Source organism: Saccostrea echinata, unplaced genomic scaffold, assembly GCF_033153115.1.
Source record: "Saccostrea echinata isolate AGI-Se365-2 ecotype Australia unplaced genomic scaffold, CSIRO_AGI_Sech_v1 ptg000027l, whole genome shotgun sequence".
NCBI classification, from domain to species: domain Eukaryota; kingdom Metazoa; phylum Mollusca; class Bivalvia; order Ostreida; family Ostreidae; genus Saccostrea; species Saccostrea echinata.
The window spans coordinates 1,074,665-1,095,201 of record NW_026889776.1 but is presented as its reverse complement, the minus strand read 5'-3'; the positions used below and the strand labels follow the sequence as shown (position 1 = coordinate 1,095,201).

General features: G+C 34.7%; 1 protein-coding gene across 1 annotated transcript in view; it reads right to left on the bottom strand.

Moving 5' to 3' along the window:
* The window catches only part of LOC133193090 (B-cell receptor CD22-like), a 239,232-nt gene that overhangs the window by 149,506 nt on the left and 69,189 nt on the right, over nucleotides 1-20,537 (bottom strand). The window contains exons 3-5 of the mRNA XM_061329064.1: nucleotides 10,861-11,166; nucleotides 6,350-6,646; nucleotides 4,235-4,483 (exon numbers count right to left, since the gene is read on the bottom strand). Coding sequence (XP_061185048.1) covers nucleotides 4,235-4,483; nucleotides 6,350-6,646; nucleotides 10,861-11,166 — 852 coding nt within the window. The remainder of the gene's footprint in view (nucleotides 1-4,234; nucleotides 4,484-6,349; nucleotides 6,647-10,860; nucleotides 11,167-20,537) is intronic.

The window sequence follows — 20,537 nt, the reverse complement described above, 5'->3', positions numbered from 1 at the left end:
CGCGTTAAACAATAATCAAGCAAGCAAACAAGCAAATACATATGAGCCCAGTTTGCTTTGAGCACCCGAAACATCTTCAACCCGATAAAGGCTGAAACTTGACCAATGAAATCCTTCATAACGAAACAAATAAACAATCCGCGGATACAAAACAAATGAAAAATCGCATACAAATAAAGAAATTTTACAATACAAATAAGAAATTATACGATGCAAATGGAAAATATAGAATACAAATAAAAATTATACAATACAAATGAAAACTATACAATAAATAGAAAATTATAGAATACAAATAAAAATTATACAATACAAATGAAAAATTATACAATACAAATAGAAAATTATAGAACACAAATAAAAATTTTACAATGCAAACGGAAAATTATACTATACAAATGGAAAAGATCGAATATTGCAACGTTTCTCATGCCATAACTATGACTTTCCCCAAGCACATTTCGGGTACACAAGGATACGATGAGTTTATTTATATAACAAAATGTTAATTATTGTGTTAATCAGCTGCGCCGAAGCGATTTATGGAAACACTTCAAAAAATTATAAATGACCGTCACGTGATCAACAAAGTCATGTGATATCGTTGTTTGTTTGTTTGTTTGTATGTTGTTTAACGTCCCTCTCGAGAATTTTTCACTCATATGGAGACGCAACCACTTGCCGGTGGAGAGCTGCAAATTTTGTCCTATTCTCGGCACTTAAGGCCATTAAGCAGTAATGGATCTTTTTCGTGCCAGCAAATACTGCGACACGTGACCTTGGTTTATACGGTCTCATCCGAAGGACCGGTCTCCACGTCCCACAGTGGGATTCGAACCCGCGACGTAAGGATCAACTCCATACTTGGCGACTCTAGAGCAGACGCTCTAACCACTGCGCCACGCGGCCGACCATGTGGTATCGTAGCAATTATGGTAATATATAGCCGAGGGAACCCTCTAAATAAATTGGAGGTACTAAAGTACAATACTTAAAAATTAAAACCAAAACCGACCTCGAAATGAAATATGTTTTGAGCGCAATTTAAAGCTTCGGGAAGCCTTAACATAGATGCGTGCTTATTTGGAGACTTTGATTGTTGATTGACTGTGTTTGAGTGGACGGTATCAGACTCGCATGTTTGGGTTTTTTCTTCACTTGCAACATTTTTAAGAACAGAGTTAAATTCAACTTACCGACAAATTTGAGGGTATTTTCCACTCAATATCGTCATCTGTATTAAAACAAAGCCATCACACATTTTTCCCAAGCAAGATTCAGTTAGAGGGGAAACTCCTCTTACAGATTTCCACAAAAGATCTCAAATAAATCCTCATAAATCACCTGCGCCAGGCTCTTTTATACACATATTATAAATTCTACTTCTATCCAAGGGTATAAAAAAGGGTAAATGTCAAACGTATATTTTTCGTTTATATTTTAAACACGCTGACTTTTCAACAAGAGTAATAAAGCAATGTTATCTAAAATATTCGGATATATTAGATTTTTCAGAAAGATTAAAACGTTTATTTTTCATAACCTTTCTGACACTTTATATGCAGACTGAAATAAGGTGTAAAGTTTATGACACTCTCCCCATCATTACAGCTCAAGTTTGCGGTGACTTGACGTCATTTTCAATGATGACGTCATACATTTGAAGTTCAGAGAAGTGACGGCACAGAGTACACTGCGATATTCTCTGGGAAGCCTTAACGTACCTGCGTCGCTCATTGCTGTGATCGAAGTCGAACGGAGAGAATGTGCAGTGAATCTAGTGGTCGCAGCGTCCTTGCAGATATTTTGCATGAATGTGGTGAATTTCTTGAGCTTAACTAGGGTGACTATATACCATACTGAAAAGGATTCAGGTGATTCTCAACGTAAAGCATCTCGTGCACATTCATTAATGAGTGACACAGCTGCTGGGTCATGATCAGTTTTTTGGATAAACTTTTTGAGGGATTATACCGGACATGCTGATGTTCCTGTGGCGTACATTCTCTTGTCCTAGGCCTCCTCGCACTTGTCACCTAGCCCACCCTGGTATTTCTTCTGTTGCGTTTCATGGTTTATCGTTACATACTCTAACTCATTTTCATCGTTCGCAAACTTCAGGGATTTCATAGTTAGTTGGTGATGAAACTCGCAGCGTCTGCTTACAAAATGGATTGCCAGTAAATACCTGATGCAAAATCTGAGGGAGACAAGGTTATCATTAAAGATATACTGGTTGATTTTTGCAAGATCCTCGTTTGGTATAATGAAATGATGCTTGGTTGATCTTGACAGGCCTTGACGCAAGTTAAATTTGAGTTTTGAACTAAGCATCGCATTAGCAGTTTTGAACTCCTTGTCTCTTACTATGTCAATTTCTCTTCCTATGTCTTTGAAGTATCTATTTATTGCAGCTCGCACTTTTTTCATTGAATTTCTGTGATATTCTTGTGTCTTTTCCTCTTTAGTTGTTTTCGATCGATTTATGAGATTTTTCATTTAGGGTGCTTGCATCAACAACCTCTAGATCATGTGTTTCATTTAGTAGCTCCAGACACCAAGCTGGAAAATTATAATTTTTAGATTATTTTGATACACTGATACTTTTATTTACAATACACAACATAAGTATTTTTGATATTTTGTAATTCATGCATGTTTGTTTACAATAATACAACTACATTTTGATATTTATTTTATATTTTCACATATTTTAAATTAACACGTTTGTACTGTTTTTTGTTTTTACTAGTTTTGTTTTATTTTCAAAATAACTATACAGGTTAATGATTCATTCTATACCTATTTCTGGCATGATCATGTTTTGATTGTTATTCAAAATGTCAAAACTGACCATTGCTGTGGGTAGATATGTGATATTGCTGCTGAATGAACTTTATAGTGATTTTATAGAAGTATCAAAGTAAGCATTACCATTAAAGACACAAACTCCCCATTTTGTGTTCCTTTTGGTGGCTTCTGAGTACTGGTTTCTCTCTATTTCTTGTAAATCGTTTTCTGAAAGGCATTTGAATCCAGATTTTTCTTCTTTCAGAGTCTCCTTAGGTGAAACAGGATTTTGAATGGGTTCTGGTTCTGCCATTGTGACATTTGATTCAAAGTGCTCTTCTGTCTGGTTTTGCTGTTGTAATGCCTCCAGGAGCATGCCATCAAAACCCTCAAAATCTTCTTTTAGGACCTCCAGAAGTGTTAAAACCTCCGATTCATCAATTATTTCCGGTGGTATAAACTATTGAAAATCTACCAAAAGCCTTTCAAAGGTTTCTTCACCATCTGAAGATTTTATAGCTTTAGATTCTACTGCCAAAGCCTAGCCCCCCTTGATAGGTAATCCAAGCAGACGTTATATTTACAGATATATTAAATTTAATTTAAGTTTCTCATGATCAGGAAAGTTAAAACTGTTGAATTTAAAATGTTTTTAATCAAAAAAAACTTTAAAAATTCCTCTTTTTTTTTATCAACAATCAGTTTTCCCCAACAAGTTACGACAACATATTGTCGGCCATATTGTTTACATTAGATATGGGTCAAAAATGTAGTTCCAGCTTTCGTTTCTTTATCGAAGTGTTAAAATTTGTGCCTGTGGCTTATAAATCATTCAGAAGGCTTGATTGTTGAATATGCTTATGAGATTGGAATTATATTCTTTAAATAGCTCTTTTATGTTCTTCTCCATTTCTATTCTGTAAGGCAAGATTAAATTTGGCCGACTAGTTCATAGGAAATGGAAAAATGATGAACAGTCAGTAATGCAGGGAGAGAAAATGTGGAGAAAGTAGAGTTTTTGTACAAGTGAAGCGGAAAGATCTAAATGAGAGTATTGTATGCCCTCTTCAAATATTTGTATTGTTAATGTTTTTTTTTTTTTAGATAGATCACTGTTCATTTTCTTCAACTTTTTCCTGATCTTATTAATCATGTTGATATACATCGGCCTATATAAAATATAATTATCACATTCTCTTTGATGCTACATATACTGTTAATACTTCTTGAATTTTTAACTGTCATCATTATTACAGGTAGTGGATGTTTGCTTGTCCATTAATGCGAAATTTTATGGTGGAACAACAAGTGTCCATCTTTAGTATCTTCTCTTACAATTGCTCGATTATGTTTTCCATTGATGATACGATATTTATTGGTTAACATTGTAATTGATTTATATAGTGTTTGTTTTAATAGATTTGCCCAGTATATAAATACTTACATTGAACAGTTATTTGAGTCCTGGCTATTGGAGATCTACCAACAGTGTTTTCTGCTTCACACTCGTACTGCCCCTCGTGTACTTTCGTAATTTCAGTTATCTTAAGGACATTAGATGTAGATGTGGCTGGGTTCCACGTATAAGATACCTGCTGTGGATTTGCTTCTAGCAAGGTACACTGTAGTATTACATCTCTTTGTCCTACAACAACCATTAAATTGGATGGTGATAGACTAACCCGAGGGGAGTCTAAAATATATAAAGAAATATGTATAATGAAAGACAAGTGTTTACAATTAACATTCTGAAATACTTGACAACATTATAAAGGTGTACAAAACATTATACAATTATAATTGCTGTTTTTGAGATCAATACGATGAGTTAGGCACCTGAGGAGTACAATGTTGTACTTCGAAGGTTGGCTAAGTCATCTTATTGACTGAGAAAAACAGGAATAATTGTTTCATTATATAATTCACTATGATTAAATGATGCAAACTCATTTAGAAATCCATGCCATCTTACTTTTTACTACTTTTTACATTAATTTCCTGAAGTCCTAGCCAAATGCAGTCAGAGAAACTGGGATAAAATTAACATAAACCGTTGTATTTACAGTAACACTTGTTTAGTACGAACACGGATATTGCGAATTCACGGATATAGCGAAGTTTTCTTTGATCCCCAGCTATATAAATCTAACAAGTTTCTTATACGGATATAACGAATTACGGATATAGCGAAGTTATTTCACGGGTCCAGTTGACTTCGTTATAACCGAGTTTTATTGTATTTGGAATTGTTAAATTTAGAGAAAAAAAATATATGTCAGGCACGTAAATAGGATCGATTTTTAAGAAAAAGGGGTTAGGGCATTATGAATATAAAATACAAGGCTACTGTCTATATTTGGGCGAGGGTAAGAAAACGTGATAGAGGGCGAGGCTTGCCGAGCCCTCTTTCACGTTTTCGACCCGAGCCCAAATATTGCATATATTTCAAGACAGTATCCATGTATTTTGTTTATCCTGCAATATATTTTACATAAGACCTCCACAACGAGCTATTTTCAACCGATTTAGGTATATCTCTACAGTTGAAACTAAGAAGACACGGCGTAAACATTGCAATGTTTATAACGTCACAATGCATTTAGAACGTCGGAATACATGCACGAGGCTTTATTAGGGTATTGTCTGAATAAAGCTTTAGTTTATTAGGTTACCTTTATTAGGTCAATGTAAGGGGTAGTCGCAGGATAACAAAAATTAAATTCACAACTTATTGAAAAAAAAACTTTAACTACCCACCCACTCCCCAAATATGATGAGAATTCTCTTAAAATTATGTGCGGCATGGTATTATGTAGTGTGTTCGAAAAGTTTCTTTGAAAGTCACGTGGTTATATAGGTATAAATAGTAAGGCCATGCGGTAGCACGACACTCTAAGCTCGCTCGCTAGGATTTAGAAATTAGTATGGCTGATAGTGATGCAATGGAGTGCAATGAATTTGGGCTATACAGTTGTATTAGTTAATGTGTTATGGTTATGTGTTAACAGTATATAATTGAATAAAAGCACTAGCGAGCAGCGTTCCTACTTAATATGTGTTGTGTTTTATTCATTTAGCACTTCATTGATTTATATTCGGACGAACGAAGTGAGGGAGAATATAACAAATTTTATTTTGATAGTGGAAATGGGTAAGTGTTAGGGTGTTAAGGTCCATAAACCTAGGGGCACAAGCTCTTTAATGAACATTTTATAGTTCATTAAAAGTAAAAATTTACGTTCAGAAAAAAAAAATTTGCGGAAGGGGGCAGGTCCACTACAACCCCCTCCCCCCTCTACACCACTCCTCATCCCAGATCCTATGTGCCTGAATGATATGTTCACCTCAGTGAAAGTCAGGTGCAAGTGAAATAACTTTATGTTCACTTCTGAATTTCCCAATATCGTTTTAGTCCAATGTAGAAAAATTTAATGCAGTTGAAAAAAAACGTAGTATTTTTCTACATTTTCTACAGTGTTGGATCTCAGCCAATCAAAGAAATAAGAATTATTCAAATATATATAAAAAAATCAATACTTTTTTAGTCTTCGGCACTTACACTTAACATCAAGAGTAGTAGAATTATTTGCCACATTGTCACCATTACTAGCTGTGCAGGTGATGACAGAACGGTGATCATGACGTGACAATACTTTTGTATAAGTTTGAGATGTCCTTACTCCATTGTATATTCCAGCAGATGTGGATACTGCAGTGTTAACAGACAGAGGAGACGAGTTATTTCTCCATGAAATAATTGATGCATTGTTTGATTCATCAGCTGTACATCTCAAATTCATTGCACTGTTCTCCTGCAGTCCAGTAGTCCCATCAAAGCCGATTCTGTCTGGGCCAACTAGAAAACGGAATAATAGTTTCTGATAAATTAGAATTTGGATTATATTCCTAAGAGAGAAATGTACAGAAATAAGTGAGTAAATAATGCGTAAAGAGGATTTTTGTGATTTAAAAAATAAGAAAAAAAGCGTGTTCCTGAAATGTGGTTTATATTGAATTCATTTATTTCAAAGAAAAAAATAAAAGAAAAATATTGTTTTTTCCTGAGAGTTGAATACCGGTTAGAGGTAAATTGAAAGATTTCACAAGGGGTAAGATAAAAGTTATGCAGAATAAGTAAGTTATAATAATGAATAATTATGAAGATATTAATAATAATGATAATGAATAAGCTCTTATAAAACTTGCATTAAATTCATTTGATGAAACTCTGTAGCTTATTTTATTTTCATTATTTTTGTAGAATCTTAGTGACAAAATAATTTTCAACATATATCTGCCTTATTATAATTTTTTACTGTTTCACCTTTTTTGTCAGCAGTATTTCTTAAAGATGGCTTAAACAATCTTAATGAAACTAACAGTGATGACACTCACGAGGTGTATACGTAATTATGCATACCATATTAAAATTTTTCAAAATATCTTGCCTTCACCATGGAAGCGAAAGGCATTTTGTTAAAAATTTGAAATCTTCCAAAATTTTGAAAAAGAACTCACCCCCTTTTTTAAAGTATTTTTTATTTCTAAATTTCATTTGCTTAATATTTCGTATAAAACTACAAGTGTCAGACGAATTTTTTTTGTTCAACAGGAGTGAAATTTTTAAATAATGAATTTTTGGTGGCAAAATTTTTAATGATAAAAAAAGCTTCACGAATAAGTAGGTATTGTTAGATATTCATTTAAATCTAATGAATAGTGCATTTTGATAATATCATTAAAAATTATTTCAATAAAAATAATATTTTCGCATATTTTAAGGTGTTTGGAAATTATTACGTTCTTATTACGCTTCCGCTTACGGACTTGCAAAGGACACCCTATATATATCTATATTATTCACTTATTTGATTTCATATTTCGTTTAAAGATCTTCTGAGCTGAAACCTCAAGTGAGCTCTTTCTGATCAAATTTTGTCGAGCGACCGTCGGTCTGTCCGTTTGATTGTCTGTCCGTCTAGCTATCTGAAAATTTTTCATGTAGATTCTCCAGGAATAACGCGCCAATTTCAAGTAAACTTGCAAAAATGATTCTTTGATGAAAGAAATATCCTCAAACAGAGTATATTTCAGTAGGTTCAAATTTTGGTCCTTAGGGGTAAGATGGGGCCTAAATATAAGATCAAAACTTTACATGGTAATAATAGGGAAAGGACCTTTTTTTAAATTCTTGTAAATTAAAAACAAATTTGTAAAAACGATGCAAATATTCTTATGGTGTTTAGATAGATGTTTGTTAACCATGACCCCTAGGTTAAGATGGGAGTATACTAGGGGATCAAAGTTTCATAGGTATATACAAGAATATATATATATATATATATATATATATATATATATATATATATATATATATATATATATATATATATATATATATATATATATAGAAAGCACAAAGAAATTCACTTCTACAAGGATACCCACTTCCGCCCCAGCCCGGGGTTGAATTCTCGACCTACGGAATCTGTCTCCTAGCAGTACAGGAACAGCGCGCTAGACCGCTCGGCTATCTAGGCAAGTCATAAAACTTGCTTTCGATGCCGATGGAATTCTCGCGGAGCTGCCCTACACTACACGGTCATTGAGAATGGAAGTGAGATACAGTTATTTGGACATTAGTTTTATATATATATATATATATATATATATATATATATATATATATATATATATATATGAAATATATGGAGATAACGAACAGTATTCAAGCTCAAAAGTTCATTATACAATACAAAATAGGAGCAGAGCAAACACGGACCTCCAAACATCAGAGGTGGGATCAGGTGCCATGGAGGAGTGAGCATCCCCTGCCGACCGGTCACACCCGCCGTGTCCTCCTTGTCATGATCGGGAAATAACGGAAAAATCCGCTGACAATTCATTGTGTAAATAATGGCCTAACAATTTGTATGAAAAACGTCAGTCAGCATTTGACTCAGTGATAAATTGTATTTGCTGACAAGGTCATTGTATCGACCATAGAACTTACGAAATGATGACTTTAAACGAGACAGCTGATATTCTTGTTTCATCAACTTATTTGTCAATAATTTACCTCGTTTTAGAAATTATACATAGGTAGAGCATGCTCTTGCGTATCGAATCAACTGAGAGATATATACCCCGTATGCAGGTGATGAAGGTATATTGCTGCATAAGTAAGGGAAGTTGACGATTGAAAAGTTAAAGTCATCACGTTTATCATAAAGCTTGGTTGTTAGATTACCATTAACGTCTTTTTCAAGTAAAATATCCAAATATGAAACAGATGTGTCAGACTCTGTGGCATCTTTTATCTCAAGTTCACCAGGATATATCGTATCGACATAAGAATGAAAATAGCCACTGTTAATTGACAATACGTCGTCGATATAACTAAATGTCGAGTTGAACGCCACAGCAAGTGTTTTCTTCTTTTCACGTACAAGATTTTGGACAAATTCTGCTTCATATGAATACAAAAAAAGGTCTGCTAATAACGGGGTGCAATTGGTACCCATAGAAATTCCAATAGATTGTTGGAAGACCTGGTCTCCAAAAACCACATAGATATTGTCAATCAGAAACTCAAGCATCTTTTTAATATCAACTTCAGAGTACTTGTGTGTACAATCAGAAAGTTTTTTAACAAAATAATTTTGCAAATGACCAATGACAAGGTAAGTATATTTACGAGTTCCATTTTTATTGAAAAAGCAGCTGTCAATGATATCAAAAAGCCTGGACTTTAATTTATCGTGGGGAATGGTTGTGTATAAAGTTGAAAAGTCGTAAGTTTTTAAGCTGTTGATTTTGGTAAAATCTTGTGATTTCAAATTTTCCAAAAGTTCCAATAAGTATCCACATCTGATTTACATCACTTCTCGAATATATTGTTGCACAGTACTCTTGAAGTTTCTCCTTCACCATTGTTAATATCTTAGTGAGGAGTAAAGATAGAGGCTTCGTTGAACATTTACTGGAACCCGCTATGTATCTTTGTTTGTAAGGATTTTTATGAAGTTTCGGAATCCAATATAGATATGGTAATTCGAATTCATTTTGGTTGTTTGGAATATTAAAAATATTCAAAACTGACATATGATTTTGAAGAATTTCTTCCTTAGAAAGGGAACTATGAGTATAAGTTGGATTACCACTTGTAGAATTAAATCCAAGTTCCTCTAAAATACATTTAATATAATGAGCCTTACAAACAAAGACAATGTTGTTACCTGCTTTGTAAGCAGGGACCAGTACGTACTGATCATGTAATCTATCTAATATATATATATAAAGATGATCTCAAAAACAAAAAGGCCCTGAATAATATTAAATAAAAAATCAGGAACCTGAAAGTACATGTATATGTGCCGTGGATTAACGGTAGAATTCGGGTGTTAAAGAAAAAAAAAGTTTTTGTTATAGTTTAAAAAAAAATTCTTTATCACTCTGAGCGGTCAAAAAATCGATTTGGGATGGCTTAGTGAGATTTTAGATTTGTCGATAAGATGTTGAACAGCTATGACGTTTTTTAAACTCATGCTAGGCAGGATCAGCTATATCTTATATGTATTCCTTGATGTAAGACACTTAAATAATGGACCACGTTAAAACCGCAGTTCGGCTAAACGTAATTTACATCAAAATTTTTCATTTCCACTACAAACATTGAAACCAGCGCAAGATAATTTATAATAAAAAAAATAAAAGGTATAACAAAACATTCATTGAATAGGTTCGAGGGCACCATGCATTTTGCCGAACCCTCGAAACAAATTGTTTGCCTTCGGCCTGAGGGCCTTAGGCAAACCGTTTGGTTCTTGGATCCGACAAAACGTAAATGTAGAGTAAAAAAAATGTACAGAACAGTATAATCTTGATTAGCAATTTTAATTAGGGCCATCTTCAGGGATGTAGATTCAAGTTGGTTCATACCATGGTCCACGGAGTAGGGTTGGGCATGCAACTGTTCTAAAGAACAACGGGGATTTGATGACTCAGGTTGGCGGTGTGGCCCATGGGCCTCTTGTCTGGGTTTGAAAGATGATAACATTGTTTACTTACAGTGGATGGAAACAACTTGCTTTGACTGAGTTCCAGCTGATAACGCAATGTTAGAAGCGATGCATGTAACGTTTCTTCCATTATCTCCTCGGTTCACTGTAACAGTTAGGGTTGAGCTTACAGTGTAGGTGTGTGTCAAAGTATCTAACATAGGTGGAAAAGTAGTTGTTGCTGGTAATGAAGATCCTCTAAACCTCCAGGATAGGGTTGCTGCTGGGCGGCTCCCACTGGATGAACAACTCACCGTCAACTGCTGGTTCTCCTTAGTTACAAAGAGAGAGGAAATAAGTGGTCTCTGAGGCATCACTGAAAATAAAATCTGTGTACAATAAAAGAAACGTATATCATTTTCAATCTGCAACTTCATTTACATCTTCTACTGGGTGGATTCAGGAAGTTTTCCTATGAAAAGAAGTAATATCCAGTAATAAAAAAATTGAGCTTTAAAAATCACATCAAAGTACATTCTATGGAGAACTTTTTCAATAGTTTGAGAGGGGTCAACTTTCCTGAAGTGAGGGCGTCCAAAGGCAATTTCAATATAGTTTACAGAGCACACTCATAAACACTAAAAATGCTATAAGATGTTTCGTCTCCTCCCCTTAAATCTACACGCAACCATCCCGTTCCCCTCTGATACTGCACAAAATTCATTAGTCGCCCGCGTGGCGCAGTGGTAGAGCGTCTGCTCTAGACTCGCGGTGTAAGGAGTTGATCCTTACATCGCGGGTTCGAATCCCACTTTGGGACGTGGATACCGGTCCTTCGGATGAGACCGTATAAACCGAGGTCCCGTGTCGCATTAGGTGCTGGCACGAAAAAGATCCCTCACTGCTCAATGGCCCTGAGTGCCGATCATAGGTCAAAATTTGCAGCTCTCCACCGGCAAGTGGTGGCGTCTCCACATGAGTGAAAAATTCTCGAAAAGGACATTAATCAACAAAAACAAAACGAAATTCATTACATTGACAACAGGGTTGTAGAAATCCTTGTAACATCGACTTATTTATCATTAGCTGGCCTTGATTTAAAAATTGATCGTTTTCAGAATATGCTCTTACGAAGCTGCAGAGCGGTAGCTCTCTGCTTGAGAGAATTCGGACAGATAAAACAGAGAGCTACAGATCCAAGCGTTGTAAAAACCTTCGATTTACGCCGCCGCTTTTTTGTCTCTCGCTTTGTGTATTATTTCTTGTATTTTATGCTTTCCTCTGCTTTAAGATTGGTATCGATAATTAACCATATATATTACTCCCGTTTCTGATACTTTATCTTTCAACGTTTCCAAACGGCCGTATATGGTTTTGGAGTATAAGTTAAAAATGCATTTAAATGTCCATGTTCATCCTCAAATAACACGCCGGAGTTTTAATTATTAGTATCTCATTTCTTATTTTTACATACATATTGTCTTCTTTATAGACAATATGCATCATATTTGAACCTCCTAAATTTTTATTTACATTTTCTTGGCAAGTGTATGTTCTTTGAAAGACCCCCAACATGGACATCTGGATAGGAATATTTTAAACCGATATTTCACAGCGCTATTTGGGACAATTGAAAGTAAAATAAAGTATCAAGAATAGGAATAAAATTACGGTTAATTATCGGATACCATTCTTAAAGAGGGGGAAAGCATTAAATATAAGAAATAAAAAGAGAAGCGAGCGAAAAAAGAAGCGGCGGTGTAAATCGATGGTTTTAACAACGCTTGGATCTGTAGCACTCTGCTTTATCTGTCCGAATTTTCTCAAGCAGAGAGCTAAGCTTCAGTTCTGCAGCTAGCTCTTACGTATCCAGTCAGTTGGGAGGCATAAACACAATATTCAGGTGATGCTGGAATATTTCTATATACTGTGAAATCACACATTTTCATGGGATAACATTTTCGTGGTTTGAGGGAAAAATACAGGTTTATTGGTGATTTGATTTCGTGGATGGAGAAGTTCTTTCTAATACCTCGAAAACAACGAAAATTATATCCCTGCAAAAATTAATCCCTATGAAAATTAGCGATTTCATATTAAATAAGGAAAGTAGACCACGGAATAATTAAAGTAATCTTGTCATATAATAGGGTTGTGATTTGTATGAACTATGCCTAAATAGTAGTCAGGGTTTGACACATGGTGCACAAGCCAGAGGCTATTGTTTATTGATAAACGTCGTCTATATAACTAAATGTTAAGCTGAAGGCCACAGCTACAGTTTTCATTTTCTCATGAAGAAGTTTTTGAATAAATTCTCCTTCATGAGAGTATAAACACAGGTCGGCTAATAAAGAAAAACAAAGAGTGCCCATCAGAATTCAAACAGATTGTTGGAAAATCTGGCTCCCAAAGACTACACAGGTTGTGTTAATTGGGAATTCCAGGATCTTTTTATTATCAACTTCAGAGTACATGCATGTACAGTACCAACCAGACCCAACTTGACACCCAAGCAGTCCCAGAAGGCAATCCCGAGGACTGCTCTAGGACTTCTGTGAGACTGCTCTGGGACCGCTGTGGGACTGCTCTAGGGAGCAAACCTAGCAGAATCTGAGGCATACACTCGTGTGATTTAAACGCTTATAGAATAAAACACTTGAAATTAGTAAAATTGTTTTCTGTTTCATAAAGATTTTACCAATAATTAAATCGGCAAGTCATTGAAAATAATCATGACTAGAATACTGAAGAAGCACAAATTTTCGTGAGGATAAAATTTCGTTGAATTGTTATCTTATTAGTATATAAGAAATATCACAAGATATGAAAATTTACGAGGTTTTTTTTCATTCAGGAAGCAAATGTCTATAATGTCGAAATGCATTTTGTTCTGCCACAATAATTGCCTTTATTTAGCAGAATGTTAAGGTGTTATGACCCTTTGTTCTCATTTTTTTTAAACATTGATTTTCATCAAGAGCTATAGCTTTAGATTTAAATAAAAATAGTATGAGGTACGAAGAGCTGCTTATTTTTTTAGAAATGGTTTTTAAGTCAGACCATATGAAGACATTAAACACGGAAAATCAGAGGAGTAATAATATATTTTCACAACATAAACTTAAAAATATGAGGTGCATATAATGATAATATTTAGTGTCTTACATTTTTAAATCATATTAGAAATATAAAAATGTTTAATGTGCTTGTAAGAAAAGAAAACATCCATCAGGAAGAGTTATCTTTTTTTAAAACTATTTTTTCAATAAAAAAAAGGAATACTAATAACAAATTTATATATGGTACATGGCACATCAAAACAATTTTTTTTCAATGGTTCATAAAAAAGAGAGAACTTCTTCAATTTGTAAGGTTTTTAATACTGGATGTAAATGTTTTATGTCAAATATAAGAACAGATAAGACTAAGGGAATCTTCTAAAGCAATTGAAGGGTAAACACAGATAAGGTCCGTGATTAGTAATATAAGGAAAGATCTATGGGAGGAAGATGGAATTGATTTTCGCATATCTCACGTTGCTCAACAACAGGAGGAGAACATCAACAATATCCAATTGCTTCAATAGGAGAACAAGATACTAAGAGAAGATACCGATAACTATGTTAAAATGGGTGTTCATTACTAAAGATAGAACAGTCAGAAATCAGCAATCTGAATTATAGATTAAGAGTAAAAGACAATGAATCACAATATTCTTATTCACAAAATTCCAGAAGACAATGAGGAAAAATTTATTTAAGAAAATTCCACAACTCATAAAGCAGCATTTTGGAATGGAACTACTTTTGCAAATATTCACGGAACTAGACCAAAACCTCCAGGGAGATTTCGAATAATTACTGGTAGAATGGGAAAATTAATGGATAGGGAAAAATTCTCCAAGCGTAAAGAGAACTGAACGAAAGAGATCGTGAAGCGTCTGACCATTCCGCGCAACCAAATGACCTGATTTACCATTTTACGTCACGCCATAGAGACCCATAGAAAAAAAAAAAACGAAAGAAACTTTAGGAGATACTAGTAATCAGTATTAGAAGAAGAAGGTAATGACAAGATTTGTGGGAGAGAAATTAATATTTCCGTATGGAAATATGTACAGAGACAAAGTATTGAAACCAGAGCCAGTAAATATCCTGGAGATAAGGAAAAGCTTAAATAGAATCCCATGTCCATCACTGAAAGTTCAGACGGAGGAAACATATTCAAAGTAGCCAGAGCAACAACAAAACTTATAATTAGTTCAGAAACTTTTATTTAAAAAAATCTGCAAGTATGGTGAGGGGAGGCGGCTCATCAAAGTTCTCCAGTAGCGGAACGTTACAAATATGATATCCATGATCTCCTGCAGATTTTATGGTGAACAATTGGGATTTCGCAGGTTTCAGGTTATGGAAAACTGGATTGCAGACATTATTCATGCGCATCGGTGAAGAATGTACGAATTTAATCCTTTTAAAAACTTTATTAACAGCATGTTATGATTGATTGTTTATTGTTTAACGCCGAGTCGGCAATATTTCAGCCATGTTTCGGCGGAACAGCATGTTATGCACACACGTTATGCACACACACTAGGAACCATAACTCTTACATACAGACTCTTACACAGAACTCATAGGGTTAATTACCTTAGGTAATCAATACACAACAATACCCCCTTTTCCTTGAATAAACCATTACAAATCACAAAATAAATCAATTACATAAAAAGATTACTGTCCAAAATATTCCTAGAAAATCTTTGAAATCTCCTCAAGTTTTAAACAGTTATTACAGATTATTCCATTATTTTCATCTCAGATATACAGCTTCTTTCACACAGAAATACATTTCACATTTCAAAGTCCTCAAAACATTGCGGTTATTTCTTAACACGGGTTGAACTTCTCAATTCTGGTCCAAATTTCGGAGCTAGTGCAACTGAAGACGGAAAATTGTCACCATTATAAGTAGGCACAATGATCCGTTCACGAGGAGTCTCTGGAATATCAGATGCACTATTCAGTTCATGAAATTTTTTAACAAATTCACTATTTCGCTCAACGGAAGGTCCCTCCGGCAATCTATCAACTGCTTCCAGTTTTCTGTACGAATTTATACGGTTCTATACGTAGTATCCTTTTTATCATTGACTGTTTTCCTCAAAACGACTAATCTCCTGGCTCTAAATCACAATCACATTTCTCGTCAATATTAAGTTTGTTTTTGTATTTTGAATACACATCTTTATCACGCACTCCCTCGTCAAACACGTCTTCTTGTAGGTTTTCTACTTGTGGTAGTTTTATTCTCAGTTTACGGCAGAACATCAGTTCTGCATGTGGTTCTCCTGTTGTACTTTGTGGAGTTATTCGATATGCAGAAAGAGAATTTAGGACTTCTTTCTTCCAGTCCTTAGATTCTGCTTGCGCAATTCTAATTCTTTTCATCAACGATCTATTTGGACGTTCTACCTCCCTGTTTACTGATGCATGTAATGGTGTAACTGCTCGGTGCTTAATACAGTTATCTGTCAAATATTCTTTGAATAACTTTCATCTGAATTGTGGTCCTTTATCAGAAGTAATTTGTAATGAAAGTCCATATCAACAAAACATTCCCTCAAGTGTGTCAGTGATTTTATCACTTGTAATATCATTGGTAATTACAATCTCATAGTATCAACTGAAATAGTCAACAACTACTAACACAATTGTCCAGATGTTAACGGTCAAAGTAGATCAATAGCCTATTCTTGCCATGGTCCTGTTGGCAAGGGTGTCGGACTAACTTGTTCTGGTTTTTGAAGTGCACAGGTAATCTGACATCTATGACATGAGTTCACATACTTCTCAATTTCCTTATCCATACCAGGAAACCAAACTTTAGTTCTTAACTGCTGTTTTGTACCAAATGAAACGATTCCTATATGTCCCAGGTGTGCTAACTGTACACAGTGTTTCCTCAGATTTCAATAATTCAGAGATGAAAAAAGAATTAGATAGATTACATGATCAGTATGTACTGGTCCCTGCTGACAAAGCAGGTAACAACATTGTCTTTGTTTGTAAGGCTCATTATTTAAATTGTATTTTAGAGGAACTGGGATTTAATTCTACGAGTAGTAATCCAACTTATACCCATAGCTCCCTTTCTAAGGAGGAAATTCTTCAAAATCATATGTCAGTTTTGAATATCTTTAATATTCCCAACAACTAACATGAATTTGAATTACCATATCTATATTGGATTTCGAAACTTCATAAAAATCCTTACAAACAAAGATACAAAGCGGGTTCCAGTAAATGTTCTACGAAGCCTCTTTCTCTACTCATCACTTAAATATTAACAGCAGTGAAGGAGGAACTCCAGGAGTACTGTGCAACAATATATTCGAGAAGTGGTGTAAATCAGATGTGGATACTTAAAAATTCCAAGGAACTTTTGGAAAATTTGAAATCACAAATTTTTACCAAAATCAACAGCATAAAAACTTACGACTTTTCAACTTGATATAGAACCATTCCCCACGATGAATTAAAGTCCAGGCTTTTTGATATCATTGACAGCTGATTTTTCAATGAAAATGGAAATCATAAATGTTCATATCTTGTCATTGGTCATTTGCAAAATTATTTTGTTAAAAAAATTCTGATTGTACACACAAGTACTCTGAAGTTAATATTAAAAAGATGATTGAGTTTCTGATTGACAATATCTATGTGATTCTTGGAGACCAGGTCTTCCAACAGTCTATTGGAATTCCCAAGGGTACCAATTGCGCCCCGTTATTAGCAGACCTATTTTCGTACTCACACGAAGCAAAAATTTGTTCAAAATCTTATACGTGAAAAGAAGAAAACGCTTGCCTTGGCCTTCAACTCGACAGTTACATATATCGACTGCGTATTGCCAATTAATAATTGTTATTTCCATTTTTTCAGAATACGATATCAACCGGTGAGCTTGAAATACAGGATACCACAGAGTCTGACGCATCTGTTTCATATATGGATATTTTACTAGAAAAAGACGTTAATTGTAACCTAACAGCTAAACTTTATGATAAACTTAATATCTTTGACTTTTCAATCATTAACTTTCCTTACTTATGCAGCAATATACCATTATCACCTGCATACGCAGTTTATATCTCCCAGTTGATTCGATACGCAAGAGCATGCTCTAAGTATGAACAATTTCTTAAACGGGGTCATCATTTCGTTAAATCTATGGTCGATACAATGACCTTGTCAGCATATACAATCTATCATTAAGTCAAATGCTGACTGACGTTTTTCATACTAATTGTTAGGTCATTCTTTACACACTGAATTGTGTATAGATTTTTCCGTTATTTCTCGATCATGAGGAGCAAACGGAAGTTGTGTCTGGTCGGCAGGGGATGCTCACTCGTCCATGGCACCTGATCCCACCTCTGATGTTTTAGAGATCCGCGTTTGCTTTGCTCCTGATTTGTATTGTTTAAATGTTCTTTTGAGCTTGAATACTGTTCATTTTCTCTATACATTTTTTCATGAAGAAGTATAATTCAATTTTACCTCAATGATGTAGAATTGGATGATTTTATAATTACCAGAGGTTGTCTAAATAGACTACATGTAAGGTCATCATTACCATTTTTTACAGAAACATTTTCGAAAGATGGGCTCAATTTAGATGTAAGGATAATTGAACCAATAATTTTTAAAAGAAACTCTCTGGTTCAATGATAACATTAAAATGAATAATGAGACAGTCTTCTTGAAAAAGTTGTATATAACAGAGTCTCAACTAATTTTTTGTCTAAACTATTTTTTTATTCAAATATCATCTTTTCAAGGTTTGATTATTAATGGCTCATTCTTCAACTTACAAAAAATTGTCCCGAAGCACAAAATTGAAATGATAAAATTTAACTTTTCAAATTCGAACAGAATGTAGCTGAATTTGTAAACAAATTTTACTGAAATTCCAGATCGAGAGGTTTTTACTGAAAATATTTTAAATTTTCCATCGTCTTACCTGCATTGTTGCAATGCCATACAATTTGCACAACTATATGCAAATGCAGATTATAAACATTTCTCAATTCCTCAATGCAGGAATTTCATGACTACATAGTGTGAATGCAGGCTTCATGTATGTTGAATGATTATGCCTGTCAATACAGGTATTGACCGACTCCAACGTCAGTCAATGCAGGCATTGGCTTACTACACAGTCAGTCAATGCAGGCATTGGCTGACTACACAGTCAGTCAATGCAGGCATTGGCTTACTACACAGTCAGTCAACGCAGGCATTGGATTACTACACAGTCAGTCAACGCAGGCATTGGCTTACTACACAGTTAGTCAATGCAGGCATTAGCAGACTACACAGTCAGTCAATGCAGGCATTGGACAACTACACAGTCAGTCAATACAGGCATTGGCTGACTACACAGTCTGTCAATGCAGGCACTGGCCGACTAAACAGTCAGTCAGTGCAGGCATTGGCTGACTACACAGTCAGTCAATGCAGGCATTGGCCAAACCACAGTCAGCCAATGCAGGCATTGGCCAACACCACAGTCAGTCAATGCAGACATTGGCCAACACCACAGTCAGTCAATGCAGACATTGGCCAACAGCACAGTCAGCCAATGCAGGCATTGGCCAACACCACAGTCAGTCAATGCAGGCATTGGCCAACACCACAGTCAGCCAATGCAGGCATTGACCAACTTCACAGTTAGTCAATACAGGCATTGGCCAACACCACAGTCAGATAATGCAGGCATTGACCGACTACACAGTCAGTCAGTACAGGCATTGGCCGACTACACAGTCAGTTAATGCTGGCATTGGCCAACACCACAGTCAGTCAATGCAGGCATTGGCCAACTCTATGGTCTTTCAGAGGAGGCATAAGTTGACCCCTCAGTCTCTCAATGTAGAACTTGGCTGACTTTTACAAGCTTTTTAATCAAATAAGGAATTGTGGTCGTTAACAATTTTCACGTCATGGATCAGTAAAATGATGAACAGTTTCAGATTCATTTGAAATTAATAAGTTAATAATATGCAGCCAAGTAATTTTTAATACATTAAAGAATAATTGACGCAAAAAATTTCTTGTGAGTGAAACTTGATTTTTGTTTTACACTAGTTTGATGTAAATTCATTTCATACATTAAAAGGATGCCAGCATGAAAATGATCCTAACTGCTATATGTCTACAACGTACTGTATGTGCTTAGTACCTGATAAAAATTCACATCATTTCACTGCGGGGAACTTGGTGATATTCCAACATGAATGAAATATTTCCGAACAAACCGTACACAAATAATCAAATAAAATAGAAATATCAATTGGTAGTAAAAATGGTAGAAATTTTCCTGCAAAATATAAACATTAGGGGCATATTAAAAGAGTTTTTGCTCCTCTGTCGTTTTCTTTTCCTTCGGTCTGTATTGTAAGTTAAAGCCTGTGTATACCTGAAAAAAAAGTAGTGTTGGTAAAGTAATCAAGAAAATTTGATCATAATTACTTTTTTAAAAAAATTATTTACGATAATTTTTTCAGATATATTCTGACAACCATTTATTTTGATTATGTTTATGTCCTGGAACAATTGGATTAACAAGTACTGAGTAGTTTAAACTATTGTTTAAACTATAGATATTATTGGAACAGGGGTGGCATTTTTTCCTCAGTTGGATTAATTATAATTAATATGTATTTTCAAACATTCAAAA